A 16,062-nucleotide genomic window follows, 5' to 3' on the forward strand; every position below is an offset into this window, starting at 1 on the left:
CAATCTCTAGATACCGTGAAAGTGCCCCCTACTGTGCAACGCGGCCTTGATAACCGAGGCCAATGACTCTGACGCTAACGTTTTGTTCCATGAGCCCATGTGCTGCTTGCCGGGGCGCCAAAAAGACGTGTTTGGTTTGCCGGGAACAAGTTCAACAAGAGCAACTCATTACCACAAGAGGACATTTAAAGTGAATTTGATTGTATTTTAAGTTTGCACCATGAATGATATACATTTGTCCGATAATAGAGCTTTTAATACTATCGTTATAATGTGATAATGCATGTCAATGACACATTTTAGCTGTGTCTCGAAAATTTGACAGCAACAAGCAAACATCGCTGGTGGTTAATGTCTAGGGATGAGAATTGATAAGATTTTTCCGGTTCCGATTCCACTTTCAATTATGTTTAACGATTCGGTTCCTTGACGATTCAAAAAAAGGTGGATTAGCACAATTTTGTTTAGATTAGAACTAACATGACCTTAAAAAGCCTACAGTGAGGTCACATACGTAGCATAGAAGAAAAAAAGGTACTTTAAAAATATATATGTATAATAAATAAATATTCTTTTGTAGAATTTAACAAAATAAGTCAGGTGGAAATTACACAAGAATGTAACATTTCGTAACATGTGATAATAACTTATTACATGCAAAGTGAGATATGTCAAGCCTTTAATTAAATTAAATCAAAGCCAATGGTAGGAAATAATTTAAATATTGAATATATATGGTTACAGCGTCATCCTGTGTTTTTGTCTGATTATAATTGTGATAAAAAATGTAATCATTCATTGATCTTAAAAAAATTAAGTAGCAATATCACCCAAATTTGGAGTATCGTCCAAAACGAATCTTAAGTATTCAAACAAAAGAAGAACAAGTGTTTATTACATTTTAACAGAAGTGTAGCTAGAACCATGTTACAACAGAAAGTAACCAGATATTAACAGTAAATGAACAAGTAGATAAATAATAGTTTAGAAAAAAAAATACAACCTGAAATGACACAATATGTTATGTCGCGGAATAGACTTCCATACGTCTCACATATAATGAAGGCTAATCTAAAAAACACAGTTTCTTTACAAAGTATCATCGCCAATTAGTGACATGGTAAGCACATTGCATATTTTTTCACTCATTTTCGCAGCTTTGTACAAGAGTTTGACAAAGTGATAATTCTAACTGGTGCCAGTCCAGAATGAGCATGTGCAGATGAGCAAACATAAAATGTAGCATGAGGGAGAGGAGGATGAAGGCTTTCTGCTGAGTCATCCCAAACTACCTCATCCGTGTTCTGCTAATTGGCCTAATGGGTTTGCAAATTCTACACAGTCTGTGGTTCTAATCGCTCCTTGTGGTTAAAACCATGATTCCATCGTGGTTTCAGGCACCTGATGATGTTCTGAAGGTTCCTTGTGTGTGTGTGTGTGTGTGTGTGTAGGTCTGACATGGGAGGATGACACCACCCAGCAGGTTCTGGCCAAAGAATTGTACAAAATCCGTAGGGTTCCTCACCGGCTGTCACTGAGCGGAGCCACCTACAAAACAGACAGCAGGTCCGAAGGTCTTCTGTTTATTTGGTTAAAAAGTTCTGAATTGATGGCTAACAGAACTGAACTGGATCTCTCCCACAGGACAGAAGCAGCGGTGATGGACCCAGTGGAACAGAGACTAAAACCAGCAGAGACGGAGCTTAACAGGAACCTGCAGGCGTACCTCCAACACCTCGGACTCCTCCCAAAAACAAGCGGCACTGAAGGCCTGATTGTTGCTAGCAAGGTGACAATAACTTATAGGACTGAATATGCAATGATTTCACCTGCTTTGGGTGGGGCTACACTCTCTCTCGGGAACTGCTGATTGGCGGTTTTTGATTGAATACGTGAAGAACAGGCGGTTTTGCTCTGACCCCAAACCAGCAACCATGTTTGTCTGCTTGTTCCTCATCCAAGCATCTTCAGAATGTTTTTCAAAGCAGTTTCTTTTTAACCTTTTTAACCTTTTAGGACGGTCGAGTCCAGTCAGACCCGACCATTCAGAAGACATCTTCCTCTCTCAAAGTGAAGCAGAACCTTTCAGCTGAGGAGCTTCAAGTCCTCCTAAACGTCCTCAGGCAGCTTCTCTCCCGGCACCCCGACCCCTCGCCCCGCTTAAGGCCCATCTACAGCTACGGAACAGAAAGTTCTGTGCCCAAGACCTTGAAATCCAGACCCAATAATTTGGACAAAAGTAAAGGATCTTCAGCTAAGGAGCCGCTGACGTTAGTTGACGGTATGTCCGGGACTTTTAAGCCTCTGGTTCTTTTTGTGAGTCTGTACTTGACTGAGACGTGAATCTTTTGTGTCCTTCAGAGAAGTTCATCCAGAATGTCTTAAGGAACATCGGCAAACAGCACCTGGACGTGGACAACCTGTCGCCGCACGACGTGGACCAGCTGTCCAACCTGATTGTGGACGCTTTGCAAGTAGTAGACAATGGCCGGGGTGGAGATCGGGTACGGGTCCAACCTGGACCACGAGACTTGGAAGGAGAGTTGAGTGACGGACAAGAAAGAAAGGAGGAGGCGGTCAGAGACGATGATGAGAAGTTCATGGAAGAAGCTCCAACTGTGAAGATCACACTTGCTGATGCCTCTCAAGGTACAATTGCTTGTTACTTTCTCTATACTGACTGTCACCACTGAAAACATGACAACATATCATAACATCCTCCAGATTACAGTAGTGGCTGGGAGTGGTTTAGTAAGTGCTATGATCTTCTAGTGATGGCAATTTGTCGAATAAAGTCGCCTCTCATGAAGCCCAAATCTTTTTCAGTGAGGTCACATACATCAAATTAAAGGCGGAGTTGGGTAAAAAAAAAAATGCTTTAACTGTAAATTTCAGTAACGACACTCGTTTTTTTACGTGTGCGTTAATCGGCCCTCGGGCAGTACCGTTGCGGGGGAACATGGCTGCAGCTCATTTGCTACTGATAAGTCACAAGCGAGCAGAAACGGACAAAAGAAAGTTGTCGACCTTATGGAAATATCAAGTTCAAAGCCATGGCACATTGTTCTCCCGACAAGAAAATACTTATTTTTTGCCGTGCGAAGAGGCGACATCCCTGCAGCAAACGCTTGCTGCGCGCGTCGTTCAGGTGGGTGGTGCTTCACTTCCGTGTTCAGATTACGGTTAAGGTGCAGTGATAACATTACATTTAGATTGTTACTGTGACTGATTTAGTAAGTAAGATGACATAAAGACTCAACAGAAATAAAAGCTGGTCAGCAGGGGGTCAAAAGGAGACTTTTGTATTTTAAACAGTCGATCCAACATCAAGACATGTCAAGACACTTTCTCAAACCAATCACACACTTTTTTACCGCTTCAAAATAAGAGCGCTACGCTATATATCCGGTTTAACTCCATTTATAAAACAAAAATGTCTTACATTACGATTATGCTTTGTCACTAGGGATGGTCACCGGATCCGGTACTTTTTTGGCACCAACCGAAACCAGCCGGTACTACAGGGCACCAATTCACGTAAGATCCAGTGGTGCCATGTTTAAGTGCCTGGGTTGCGCGTGACGTCACATCTGTTTGAAATAGCACTTGCGAGTGGCAAGTACTTGCTAGCACTTGAGAGGAAAACAGGCGATTTCGAAGCGGACATGCTCTCAATAATCTTGCAACCCATCAATGTTTCATGACAAAAACCCAACCATGCCAAATAGAAAACGCTCTAAAGTGTGGCTCCATCCATCCATCCATCCATCTTCTTCCACTTATCCGAGGTCGGGTCGCGGGGGCAGCAGCCTAAGCAGGGAAGCCCAGACTTTCCTCTCCCCAGCCACTTCGTCCAGCTCTTCCCGGGGGATCCTGAGGCGTTCCCAGGCCAGCCGGGAGACATAGTCTTCGCAACGTGTCCTGGGTCTTCCCCATGGCCTCCTGCCGGTCGGACGTGCCCTAAACACCTCCCTAGGGAGGCGTTCGGGTGGCATCCTGACCAGATGCCCCAACCGCCTCATCTGGCGCCTCTCGATGTGGAGGAGCAGCGGCTTTACTTTGAGCTCCCCCCGGATGGCAGAGCTTCTCACCCTATCTCCAAGGGAGAGCCCCGCCACCCGGCGGAGGAATCTCATTTCGGCCACTTGTACCCATGATCTTGTCCTTTTGGTTATAACCCAAAGCTCATGACCATAGGTGAGGATGGGAACGTAGATTGACCGGCAAATTGAGAGCTTTGCCTTCCGGCTCAGGTCCTTCTTCACCACAACGGATCGATACAGCGTCCGCATTGCTGAAGACGCCGCACCGATCCGTCTCTCGATCTCACGATCCACTCTTCCCTCACTCGTGAACAAGACTCCGAGGTACTTGAACTCCTCCACTTGGGGAAGGGTCTCCTCCCCAACCCGAAGATGGCACTCCACCCTTTTCCGGGCAAGAACCATGGACTCGGACTTGGAGGTGCGGATTCTCATCCCAGTCGCTTGACACTCGACTGCGAACCGATCCTGGCCAGATGAAGCTATCAGGACCACATCATCTGCAAAAAGCAGAGACCTAATCCTGCAGCCACCAAACCAGATCTCCTCAACGCCTTGACTGCGCCTACAAATTCTGTCCATAAAAGTTATGTACAGAATCGGTGACAAAGGGCAGCCTTGGCGGAGTCCAACCCTCACTGGAAACGTGTCTGACTTACTGCCGGCAATGCGGACCAAGCTCTGACACTGATCGTACAGGGAGCGCACCGCCACAATCAGAGAGTCCGATACCCCATACTCTGATCACTCCCCACAGGACCTCCCGAGGGATACGGTTGAATGTCTTCTCCAAATCCACAAAGCACATGTAGACTGGTTGGGCAAACTCCCATGCACCCTCAAGGACCCTGCCGAGAGTATAGAGCTGGTCCACAGTTCCACAACCAGGGCGAAAATCACACTGTTCCTCCTGAATCCGAGGTTCGACTATCCGGCATAGCCTCCTCTCCAGTACACCTGAATAGACCTTACCGGGAAGGCTGAGGAGTGTGATCCTACGATAGTTGGAACACACCCTCCGGTTCCCCTTCTTAAAGAGAGGAACCACCACCCCGGTCTGCCAATCCATAGGTACCACCCCTGATGTCCACGCGATGCTGCAGAGTCTTGTCAACCAAGACGGCCCCGCAGCATCCAGAGCCTTAAGGAACTCCGGGCGGATCTCATCCACTCCCGGGACCTTGCCACCGAGGAGCTTTTTATCTACCTCAGCAACCTCAGCCCCAGAAATAGGAGAGCCCACCACATATTCCCCAGGCACTGCTTCCTCATAGGAAGACGTGTTGGTGGGATTGAGAAGGTCTTCGAAGTATTTCCTCCACCGATCCACAGCATCCGCAGTCGAGGTCAGCAGAACACCATCCTCACCATACACGGTGTTGATAGTGCACTGCTTCTCCTTCCTGAGGCGGCGGATGGTGGTCCAGAATCGCTTCGAAGCCGTCCGGAAGTCGTTTTCCATGGCTTCCCCGAACTCCTCCCATGTCAGAGTTTTTGCCTCCGCGACCGCTGAAGCCGCACACCGCTTGGCCTGTCCACTGCCTCCGGAGTCCTACGAGCCAAAAGAACTCGATAGGACTCTTTCTTCAGCTTGATGGCATCCCTCACCGCCGGTGTCCACCAATGGGTTCTAGGATTACCGTCACGACAGGCACCAACTACCTGGCGGCCACAGCTCCAATCAGCTGCCTTCGACAATAGAGGTGCGGAACATGGTCCACTCGGACTCAATGTCCAGCACCTCCCTTGTGACATGTTCAAAGTTCTCCCGGAGGTGGGAATTGAAACTCTCTCTGACAGGAGACTCTGCTAGACGTTCCCAGCAGACCCTCACAATGCGTTTGGGCCTGACAGGTCTGTCCGGCATCCTCCCCCACCATCGCAGCCAACTCACCACCAGGTGGTGATCGGTAGAAAGCTCCGCCCCTCTCTTCACCCGAGTGTCCAAAACATGAGGCCGCAAATCAGATGACACAACTACAAAGTCAATCATGGAACTGCGGCCTCGAGTGTCCTGGTGCCAAGTGCGCATATGTTTGAACATGGTGTTTGTTATGGACAATCTGTGACTAGCACAAAAGTCCAATAACAAAACACCACTCGGGTTCAGATCCGGGCGGCCATTCTTCCCAATCACGCCTCTCCAGGTTTCACTGTCGTTACCAACATGAGCGTTGAAGTCCCCCAGTAGGACAAGGGAATCACCCGGGGGAGCACTTTCCAGTACTCCCTCGAGTGTATCCAAAAATGGTGGGTACTCTGAACTTCTGTTTGGTGCGTAAGCACAAACAGTCAGGACCCGTCCCCCCACCCGAAGGCGGAGGGAAGCTACCCTCTCGTCCACTGGGTTGAACTCCAACGTGCAGGCTTTTAGCCGGGGGGCAACAAGAATTGCTACCCCAGCCTGTCGCCTCTCACTGCGTGCAACGCCAGTGTGGAAGAGAGTCCAGCCCCTCGCGAGAGAACTGGTTCCAGAGCCCTTGCTTTGCGTCGAAGTGAGTCCGACTATATCCAGCTGGAACTTCTCCACCTCGCGCACTAGCTCAGGCTCCTTCCCCCCCCCAGCGAGGTGACATTCCACGTCCCAAGAGCTAGCTTCTGTAGCCAAGGATCGAACCGCCAAGTGCCCTACCTTCGGCTGTCGCCCAGCTCACAACGCACCCGACCTCTATGGCCCCTCCCATCAGTGGTGAGCCCATTGGAGGGGGGACCCACGTTGCTTCTTCGGCCTGTGCCCGGCCGGGCCCCATGGGGACAGGCCCGGCCACCAGGCGCTCGCCATCGTGCCCCAACTCCGGGCCTGGCTCCAGAGGGGGGCCCAGGTGACCCGTGTCCGGGCGAGGGAAATCGGAGTCTCGGTTTTTGCATTTCCATAGAAGTCTTTGAGCTGCTCTTTGTCTGATCCCTCACCTAGGACCTGTTTGTCTTGGGAGACCCTACCAGGGGGCATGGAAGCCCCCGGACAACATAGCTCCTAGGATCATTGGGACACGCAAACTCCTCTACCACGATAATATGGCAGCTCAGAGAGGAGAAAAAAAGTGTGGCTCGTCTTTTCCAAATGTGACGCTGATACAGATTACACTCGCTGCACTATTTGTGACGTAAAAATCAAGGGAGTTACATAGGGGTGTGGGAAAAAATTGATTCGAATTCAAATCGCGATTCTCACGTTGTGCGATTCAGAATCTATTCTTTTTTTCTTTTTTTTCCTTTTTTTTCTTCTTCTTTTTTTAATTAATCCAACAAAACAATACACAACAATACCATAGCAATGCAATCCAATTCCAAAACCAAACCCGACCCAGCAACACTCAGAACTGCAATAAACAGAGCAATTGAGAGGAGACACAAACGCGACACAGAACAAACCAAAAGTAGTGAAACAAAAATGAATATTATCAACAACAGTATCAATATTAGTAACCATTTCAACATAGCAGTGATTAAAAATCCCTCATTGACAAAAAAAAAAGAACAATAGTGTCACAGTGGCTTACACTTGCATCACATCTCATAAGCTTGACAACACACTGTGTCCAATATTTTCACAAAGATAAAATAAGTCATATTTTTGGTTCATTTAATAGTTAAAACAAATGTACAATATTGCAATCAGTTGATAAAGCATTGTCCTTTACAATTATAAAAGCTTTTTACAAAAATCTAATACTCTGCTTGCATGTCAGCAGACTGGGGTAGATTCTGCTGAAATCCTATGTATTGAATGAATAGAGAATCGTTTTGAATCGGGAAAATATCGTTTTTGAATCGAGAATCGCGTTGAATCGAAAAAAAAAAAATCGATTTTGAATCGAATCGTGACCCCAAGAATCGATATTGAATCGAATCGTGGGACACCCAAAGATTCGCAGCCCTAGAGTTACAGGCGAACAAAAAACACTATAGAAGAATAATAATAAATAGATGCCTTGAGACATTCACACAATAAGTATTCAGTCTTTACCATGAAGCTCAAAAGTGAGATTAGGTGCATCCTGTTCCAACTGATCATCCTCGAGATCTTCTTACAGCTTAATTGGAGTCCACCTGTGGTAAATTCAGTTGGTTGGACATGATTTGGAAAGGCACACACCTGTCTATGTATAAAGTTCCACACTTGACAGTGAGCATAAAACAACAATAATGTCAAAGGAATTGACTGTAGACCTCCGAGACAGAATTGTCTTGAGGCACAAATCTGGATTAGGGTACAGAAAAATATCTGCTTCCTTAAAGGTCCCAATGAGCACAGTGGCCTCCATCATCCATAAATGGAAAAAGTTTAGAACCACCTGGACTCTTCCTATAGCTGGCCTGCCGTCTAAATTGAGCGATCAGTAGAGAAGGGCCCGAGTCAGGGAGGTGACCAAGAACCTGATGGTCACTCTGTCAGAGCTACAGCATTCCTCTGTAATGAATTGAAATCATAATTTGTGATTAGCCCCTTCCAAAACAGCACAGTAACATGCCTTTAAAAAAAAAAAAAAAAAAAAAAAGTCTAAATGCAGCTGGGATAGGCTCCAGCACCCCCGCGACCCCAAGAGGGACAAGCAGTAGAAAATGGATCGATGGATAGATAAGGAATATTATATGAAAACAATAAAATAAAATGTAATACAAACAACTACAATAATAATAATGTACATCATTTACCTTGGAGAGTGGGCTTTTATTGTATCTCCCTCCAGCTGCTTTTCTCTCAAACACACCATCAGCAGCTTCTCCATATTTTCATGGATAAATGTCGGCCGATATTATTTTAACATATTTGGCTGGCATTGGACTAATTCTGTTTCAGACTAGCAGAGATACGCTTGTACTGCTTTGTCAAATCGACTACCTCACTCGGTCATGTTTTTGATGATTTCTTTCTTTAATTCAATGACTATCATCCACTTCTTCTTAGTACTGTCCCTCATACTTTCTTCATTACAGTTGTTGGAAAAACAAAGTTATATCCATCTTTAGTTATAAGCTAATGTTAGCAAGTAAGGCCAAATGTTTTGGGCAGATCTTATGGTTTTTTTTCTCCAAAATCAGAATAGTATCTTTTTTAATTTGTTAGTACCGGTATACTATGTTGATACTGGCATACCAAACAAGACTACGGTACTAATAAAACTTGTAGCCCCTTTTTACACTTGAATGACAGTTCAGAATGTTAAAATGTGACTTAAAATTGTATGCACACTTAATAAAGCTTCTAGGGCAGTGGTTCTTAACCTGGGTTCGATCGAACCCTAGGCGTTCGGTGAGTCGGCCTCAGGGGTTCGACGGAGCCTCCGCTGCGAAGGTCAAAACACACCCGACTCATCGTGTAAATAAAAACTTCTCCCTATCGGCTTTATGGATACGGCAACAGCAGAAGTCAGACTGATTTGCATGTGTGTAATTTGTTGAGAGTTAATGCACTGTGTTTGTTTTTTTCTTTGAACAAGGTGATGTTGATGCACGGTTCATTTTGTAAACCAGTAAAAAAACATAACTTTGTCTTGAATTTGAAAAAAAAAAACATTTTATTTTTCACTAAAGAAGGGTTCGGTGAATGCGCATATGAAGCTGGTGGGGTTCGGTATCTCAAACAAGGTTAAGAACCACTGTTCTAGGGTGACCACAGTTTAACCCTGGAACTGATTATTTATCTACATTGTGTTCCTATGGGGAAAGGCTAAAAAGTAATTAGATTCTTGAACATTGGTTTTAATGATGAACACAAGACCTAAATGATTTTTTTTCCCAAACAGAAGTCCACTCACTGACTGACAACAACAACAACATGGAGGACAAGGTGAGATCCCCTTTTTATATTCATTCATAATTTAATTTGTGATAAATATTCAGGGGAGTCTTGGCAATTGTGTCCAAGACACACAGAGCATCCAAATAATGAATTATTAGTCATCATTCATATATAATTAAATGATTAAGGCAACCGTCTTTTTTTTATCTGCACTAACTTGTACATCCTGTTTCATTAAACTACTTGTTACGAGGTTCCATGGTTATGTGCAGTATGCAAGTTCCTAAATGATTAATACTGTACAAAAAAAGTAGAACGAGTTACATGCGTCCCGCAGAAGATTACAGACAGCGGCTGAAGAATACATACTACAAGATCGCTACATTGAAAGAGGACATCACTTTTGTTTTTCAATGAACCTTTTACCTTCATAATGTCTCCCAAGCGTAAAGCACATGACTGACGGCAGTGCATCAAAAAAATGAAAGTGATATTTTATATAATTTAGGTATAAGTTCCCACTTTTAAACTTACACTAAATTCGACTTACACTGACTTAATTGGAACGAAATTGGTATGAAGACTAGGGAATTTCTCTACCTACGGTAATACTGTACATACCTACATATTGTATGTACTTACCTACCTACATAACTACTGTACCTATTTTTTAACCTACCTACTGTACCTACCTACCTACTTTAGTTTCCTTCCTACCTACCTACCGTACCTACCAGCTGTACCTACGTATTATATATTATATCTACCTAATATACCTGCCTACCTACTTACTGCACATAGCTACTTTCCTACCTACTGTTACTATCGTACCCACCTACGTACATACCTACTGTGCCCACATAGCTACTGTACCCACCTAGCTACTGTAACTACCGTACTCACCCATCTACCTACCGTACCTACTGTGCCTTCCTACATACTTACCTACCTACCCACTGTAGCTACCGTACCCACCTACCTACCCACTGTACTTACTAACCTACTGTACCTTCCTACCTACCATACCTACTGTGCCTTCCTACATACTTACCTACCTACCCAGTGTAGCTACAGTACCCATCTACCTACCCACTGTACCTACTAACTTACTGTACCTTCCTACCTACTGTACCTGCGGTACCTACCTACTATACCTATTGTACCGACCTACCTACGTACCTACCATACCCACCTACTTACCTATCTACCTACTTTACCTATGCACCTACCTTTCTAATGTATCTATGCACCTACCTACCTACTGAACCTACTTACTTACCTATTTACCGGACCTACCTATCTACCTACTATACCTACCAACCTACTGTACCTACTTACCTACCTACCTACTGTACATACCATACATACCTACCTTCCCCACCTACCTACTGTACGTACTTACCTATCGAGATCACTAAACTATCCAATATCTACCGCGTTTAGATAGATAGATAGATAGATGGAACTTTATATTTACTTATGAGAGTGTTTTAGCCTTTTTGAGGTAGAAGAAGTTGCAAAAGAAATATGTTTATTTGTGGGGATCTACAATAAGTTGACTATGGACAAAATTGGTCAGTTAAATTTTTATTTTATAAATGGAATTGAAAAACAAAAATTTATAAATTTTTTTTTTTTTTACTTAAATCTTATTGGTTTTTTTTTTAGAGAGAACAAATACAGTATATAGACTTGATTAAAACAATTAAGATATCTTAATTTAATCAGTGCAAAACATAAGAGGAAGAAAGAAATACAATTGTATTTTATTAAAATAATAATAATAAGTAAACAAAACAAAATATGCTTGTTGGAACATACATAAATGTTGGTTTATTTAAGTTATTTGAGTTACAAAAAACAACAACTGAAGAAAAAAGCATTCTTTTTGATCATATAACAAAAATAAAAATCACCACAGTCAGCCGAAACAAACAAAAACACGGACCAAGAACAGATGTTTTTTTATATTCCTACACCAGAACTGGAAGTTGCTATTTAAAGGCAAGACTGCAGATTTCCCTGTAGGTAAAAATGTGTGGTATTTTATCCTGTTTTTATATATAAAAAACATATTGATCACTTTTTGTGATCTTGTCATAAAAAAAGATTTAAATGAAAATCTAAACTGTTTTTTTAATCTTGTTCTTGCTCTTCGACATTGGTAAGAAAACTGTGTTTTTTCGTTTCCTAAATAAAATCCAAATAAACCAATTGTTTTTTGTTTTTTTTCAATTACCATTCGTGTACTCCGGCTTCCTCCCACCTCCAAAGACATGCACCTGGGGATAGGTTGATTGGCAACACTAAATTGGCCCTAGTGTGTGAATGTGAGTGTGAATGTTGTCTGTCTATCTGTGTTGGCCCTGCGATGAGGTGGTGACTTGTCCAGGGTGTACCTCGCCTTCCGCCCGATTGTAGCTGAGGTAGGCTCCAGCGCCCCCCGCGACCCCAAAGTGAATAAGCGGTAGAAAATGGATGGATGGATGGAAACAAAAATATCAATGATCAAAACATACACTGACTAAAATATCTAACAAATTAGATTTGATTCTGAAAATATGTAGTTAATGACAGTCCTAACCAGTTTGTACTTTGTCTTCCAGGATGAGAGTCCAAACGTGTTCAGCAAACTTCTGGCCTACTTGGACCAAAGTCCCTTCACGGCCCCGCCTCCTCCTAGGCCGCAGAGAAGGGCGGGGCTCGAGAACGTCCAGAGCCGCACCCGCGAGGTGGGCGTAGCGGTGGAGAAGAAGGACACCACCCAATCCGTGGAGGAGGTGTCGGAGGTGTCGGGCTGGGTCAAGGAGGTGGCCCCGCCCCTTGCGGCGCTGAAGTATGAGGCGGCGCATAAGAAGATGCTGAGCGTCCCTGAGCTCCAGCTGGATGTCAACGCAGACAGAAAGAAGGCGGATGACATCTTTGGCTACGTCATCACTGACACGGAGTGAGTACTTCCTGTTGTCACCTTAGGACGACCAGATGATGTCACGTAATGAACACTGTTCTTTCTCTTTCATCTTCATCGTCGACATCATCAGCGGCCTGCAGACCGATGAAGGTCTGCACATGATGGAGATCCTGGCTCACATGGCCAGAATCCAAATGACCGACTTTGCTGAGCTTTCGTACGTATTACTGCCTGATCGCACACACCCACAAACATCATGTGACCACCCAGCCTCACTGCTGCTGTATGTCATCACTGGGTGGCCTCCACTGTTCTTTTGTTTTTGGCTGGTCTGAATAAAAGGTGGAGAAAGCCAGCCCAAGATGCCGGAGGGAGTATGTATGTGGTGGTGTTAGGACCAGGGGTATTTTTGTGTGTGTGTGCCCAGCAGGGGGAGCCACTTTGACAATTTGTCATCACCTCTGTCTTCAATGAGAGACAAAAGCTCCCCAAGAAGCTGTGGTCTTGATTTAGCATGCTTTGCTTCTTTTACCACCCTGCTCCCAAGTGTACAATGCTGCTGATTGTTTTCCGGAACATTCATTCCACCTGGAGAAGAGTTTTCTAAATGTTATTCAAGACTGAAATAGCATAAAAGTCGTAATGTGGGCGTGTCCAAACTTGACCACATAAAGAAAAATTAAAGGGTGCAAAGCGTTTTCAATATTATTCACTTTTCTTTATTTTAGTTGTCATTAAACACACCAAAACCCCTTCAGTTCAGTGCAGGTCAAATATGCTCAACTATTTAATATATATATTTTTAAATATAGGTAAATCAATTGATAAAAACGCATATAATTATACATTTTAAATAGACATATGATACATGTTCACATTAAATATTTTCCAAATTTTTTTTTTTTTTTTTTGACAACCTAATTTAGCTCTATTGTACAGGGTTTTAGAATTATTTTGATTACTAGAAACATATTGTTCTATTTCACAAATATATCTATGTAGCCATTTTAAAAAGCCATATTTATTTAATTTGTTTGAAAAGATTTAAAATTGAAAGTATCAAATGCCTTACTAGAGGTGTCAAACTCTGTCATTGAGGGCCACATTGCAGTTATGGCTGCCTTCAGTGGGCCACGTGTAACAGTGAATAATATATGAAAATACTGATAATGTGTCATTTGCTTATTGTGAGACAATTTCCTAAGCATTTGATTATTCTCTTTTTACCTACAAATTGATGGATAACTTGACGTGTTGGGGAGGGGCTACTGTGTAGACATGGTTGGCCTTTAACCAAAGCCAGGCCCCAAATAATGGCATCTGCTGTATAACTGTCGGTTAGTGAGCATAGATGAGAGTTGCGGTGATGTAACGTCTGCCAGGGTTGGGGGGCCGGAGGGGGTCATGTCAAGAGTCTCCACCAGGGGGGGAGAGTGGGCTGATATAGGCGAATGTGAGGATGATGAGGATGAAGGCAGGCAGACTGGACTGTTAAAAATACGCAAATGTGATTTGCGTATTTTTTTATTTGTCCTATAAGAGCAAAAAAAGGGAAATCTGGATATTATTTACGAGGTTGAAGGTGGCGTACAATCGGATGCCATCGATCAAGTCGACATGAGTGATTTCCTCTCGTCATCACGGCCTCAGCTGGCTGATGAATGACAGCGTGCACGTGATGAATGACAGTGTACACGTGATGGATGCTTGTGGCACATCGCTACCAGCACAAATAATACTCACCTTATTTTCATGTTTTCCCACTCGCTTACTTCCTGTGGGGTGTACTTTATGTACTGTCTACCATGCAGGGTACACATGACATACTACTTATTTACAGTGTATGTTAATAATCAATCTTAATGAAGCAACCTCGTAGCGACTGGTTGTTTCCATGGACAGGTGATAGCTTGCAACTCATTTAAAGATGTGTTTGATTTAAAAAAACAAAAACAAAAAAAACATGTTTTGATGCAGTCATGTGGATGCATGTCCCATTGAGACACAATGTAAGTTGACTGTAACATCTATAAAAGGAAGCGTTATGCAGCTCTTGTATGGCATCTGATCAGATTGTGTGTCTGATGGAGTGAGAGTGTGTTGAGTCCAAACAAACTGGCCACATGCAGAAAAAAATTAAGGCTGCGGTAAAACGCCAATATTTAATTGTCTTCATCATGCTAAAACCAATTTAACATGCAAACTGCATGTCATTAGAATTCAATAGGTTTAAAATTAAAATGTTGATTATTTTACACATAATAATAAAACATGTTTGTTTTCTGTTCGTGTTTTGCTGAACTATTTTTGTCTTTTGCCTTAGAAACATATTTATCATCATTCACATAATTCTTTATAGTAGTAGTAAAGTAGTATAATAATAGGCGAATAACAGTATTATAATAATAGTAGTATCAGTAGTAGTATAGTATTATACTGTAGTATAGTATTAGTAAAGTAGTAGTAGTAATATAGTATATTTATTAGCAGTATAGTAGTAGTATACAATTAGTATATTAGATTGATAGTAGTAGTAAAGTATTATTGTAGTGGTGGTACTAGTAATATAATAATAATAGTTTCCTAGTATAGTAGTAGTAGCAACATTATAGTAGTAGTAGTAGTAGTAGTAGTAGTAGTAGTAGTAAAGTGGTGTAGTGATAGAGTTTTACTAGTATTATAGTAAAAGAGTCGTATGATAGTAGTAGTTAAGTATTAATAAAGTAGTAGTATAATGATGGTACAGTAGTAGTATTATGGTAGTATAGTAGTAGTAGTAAAGAATAGTATGTAGTATTATATTAGTATAGTAGAATGTTAGTAGTAGTATATTAGTACAGTAGCATTAGTAACATAGTAATATAGTAGAATGATAGGAGTATAGTAGTAATAAAGTAATAGTATGTAGTAGTATATTAGTATAGTTCTATAGTAGTGGTATTATAGTAGTATAGTAGAATGATAGTAGTCTAGTAAGAGTATGTAGTAGTATAATATTATATTAGTAGTATTTAGTACTATATTAGCAGTATAGTAGTAGTATTGTCATCTGGTATCATTCGAGTCGAATTTGATTTTTTTCCCCTATTTGTGCAATCGTAGGTGTCTCACAAGGCCAGCCCTCATTTTGCAAGTCCTTTGGCAGACTGGGCATTCAGTACTTCCTAATGGAAGAAAGGAGCTGCTTCTGCTTTTACGCGCCTTTCTTTCCTCTTTTCCTGATGGCGTCCTAGCGTATACTTTCTTTGTAATGACGGGTACCTAAAGCAACCAAACACCTGCAGACTGTGTAATCTGTAGCTAGATTTTCCCAGTTGTCTACATTAATGAAGATTGATGATTGCTAATTTTAGGTCTATTTTTTT

At 42.6% G+C, this 16,062-nt stretch overlaps 1 protein-coding gene across 1 annotated transcript in view; it reads left to right on the top strand.

Annotated features, from left to right (window-relative positions):
* LOC133618588 (receptor-type tyrosine-protein phosphatase N2-like) overlaps positions 1-16,062 on the top strand; it is a 162,649-nt gene that overhangs the window by 16,318 nt on the left and 130,269 nt on the right. Inside the window, exons 4-10 of the mRNA XM_061979092.1 lie at positions 1,452-1,566; positions 1,645-1,789; positions 2,017-2,281; positions 2,362-2,649; positions 9,791-9,834; positions 12,393-12,733; positions 12,828-12,914. Of these exons, the coding sequence (XP_061835076.1) occupies positions 1,452-1,566; positions 1,645-1,789; positions 2,017-2,281; positions 2,362-2,649; positions 9,791-9,834; positions 12,393-12,733; positions 12,828-12,914 (1,285 nt within the window). The remainder of the gene's footprint in view (positions 1-1,451; positions 1,567-1,644; positions 1,790-2,016; positions 2,282-2,361; positions 2,650-9,790; positions 9,835-12,392; positions 12,734-12,827; positions 12,915-16,062) is intronic.

Source organism: Nerophis lumbriciformis, linkage group LG19 (assembly GCF_033978685.3).
Source record: "Nerophis lumbriciformis linkage group LG19, RoL_Nlum_v2.1, whole genome shotgun sequence".
In the NCBI taxonomy this organism is placed as follows: domain Eukaryota; kingdom Metazoa; phylum Chordata; class Actinopteri; order Syngnathiformes; family Syngnathidae; genus Nerophis; species Nerophis lumbriciformis.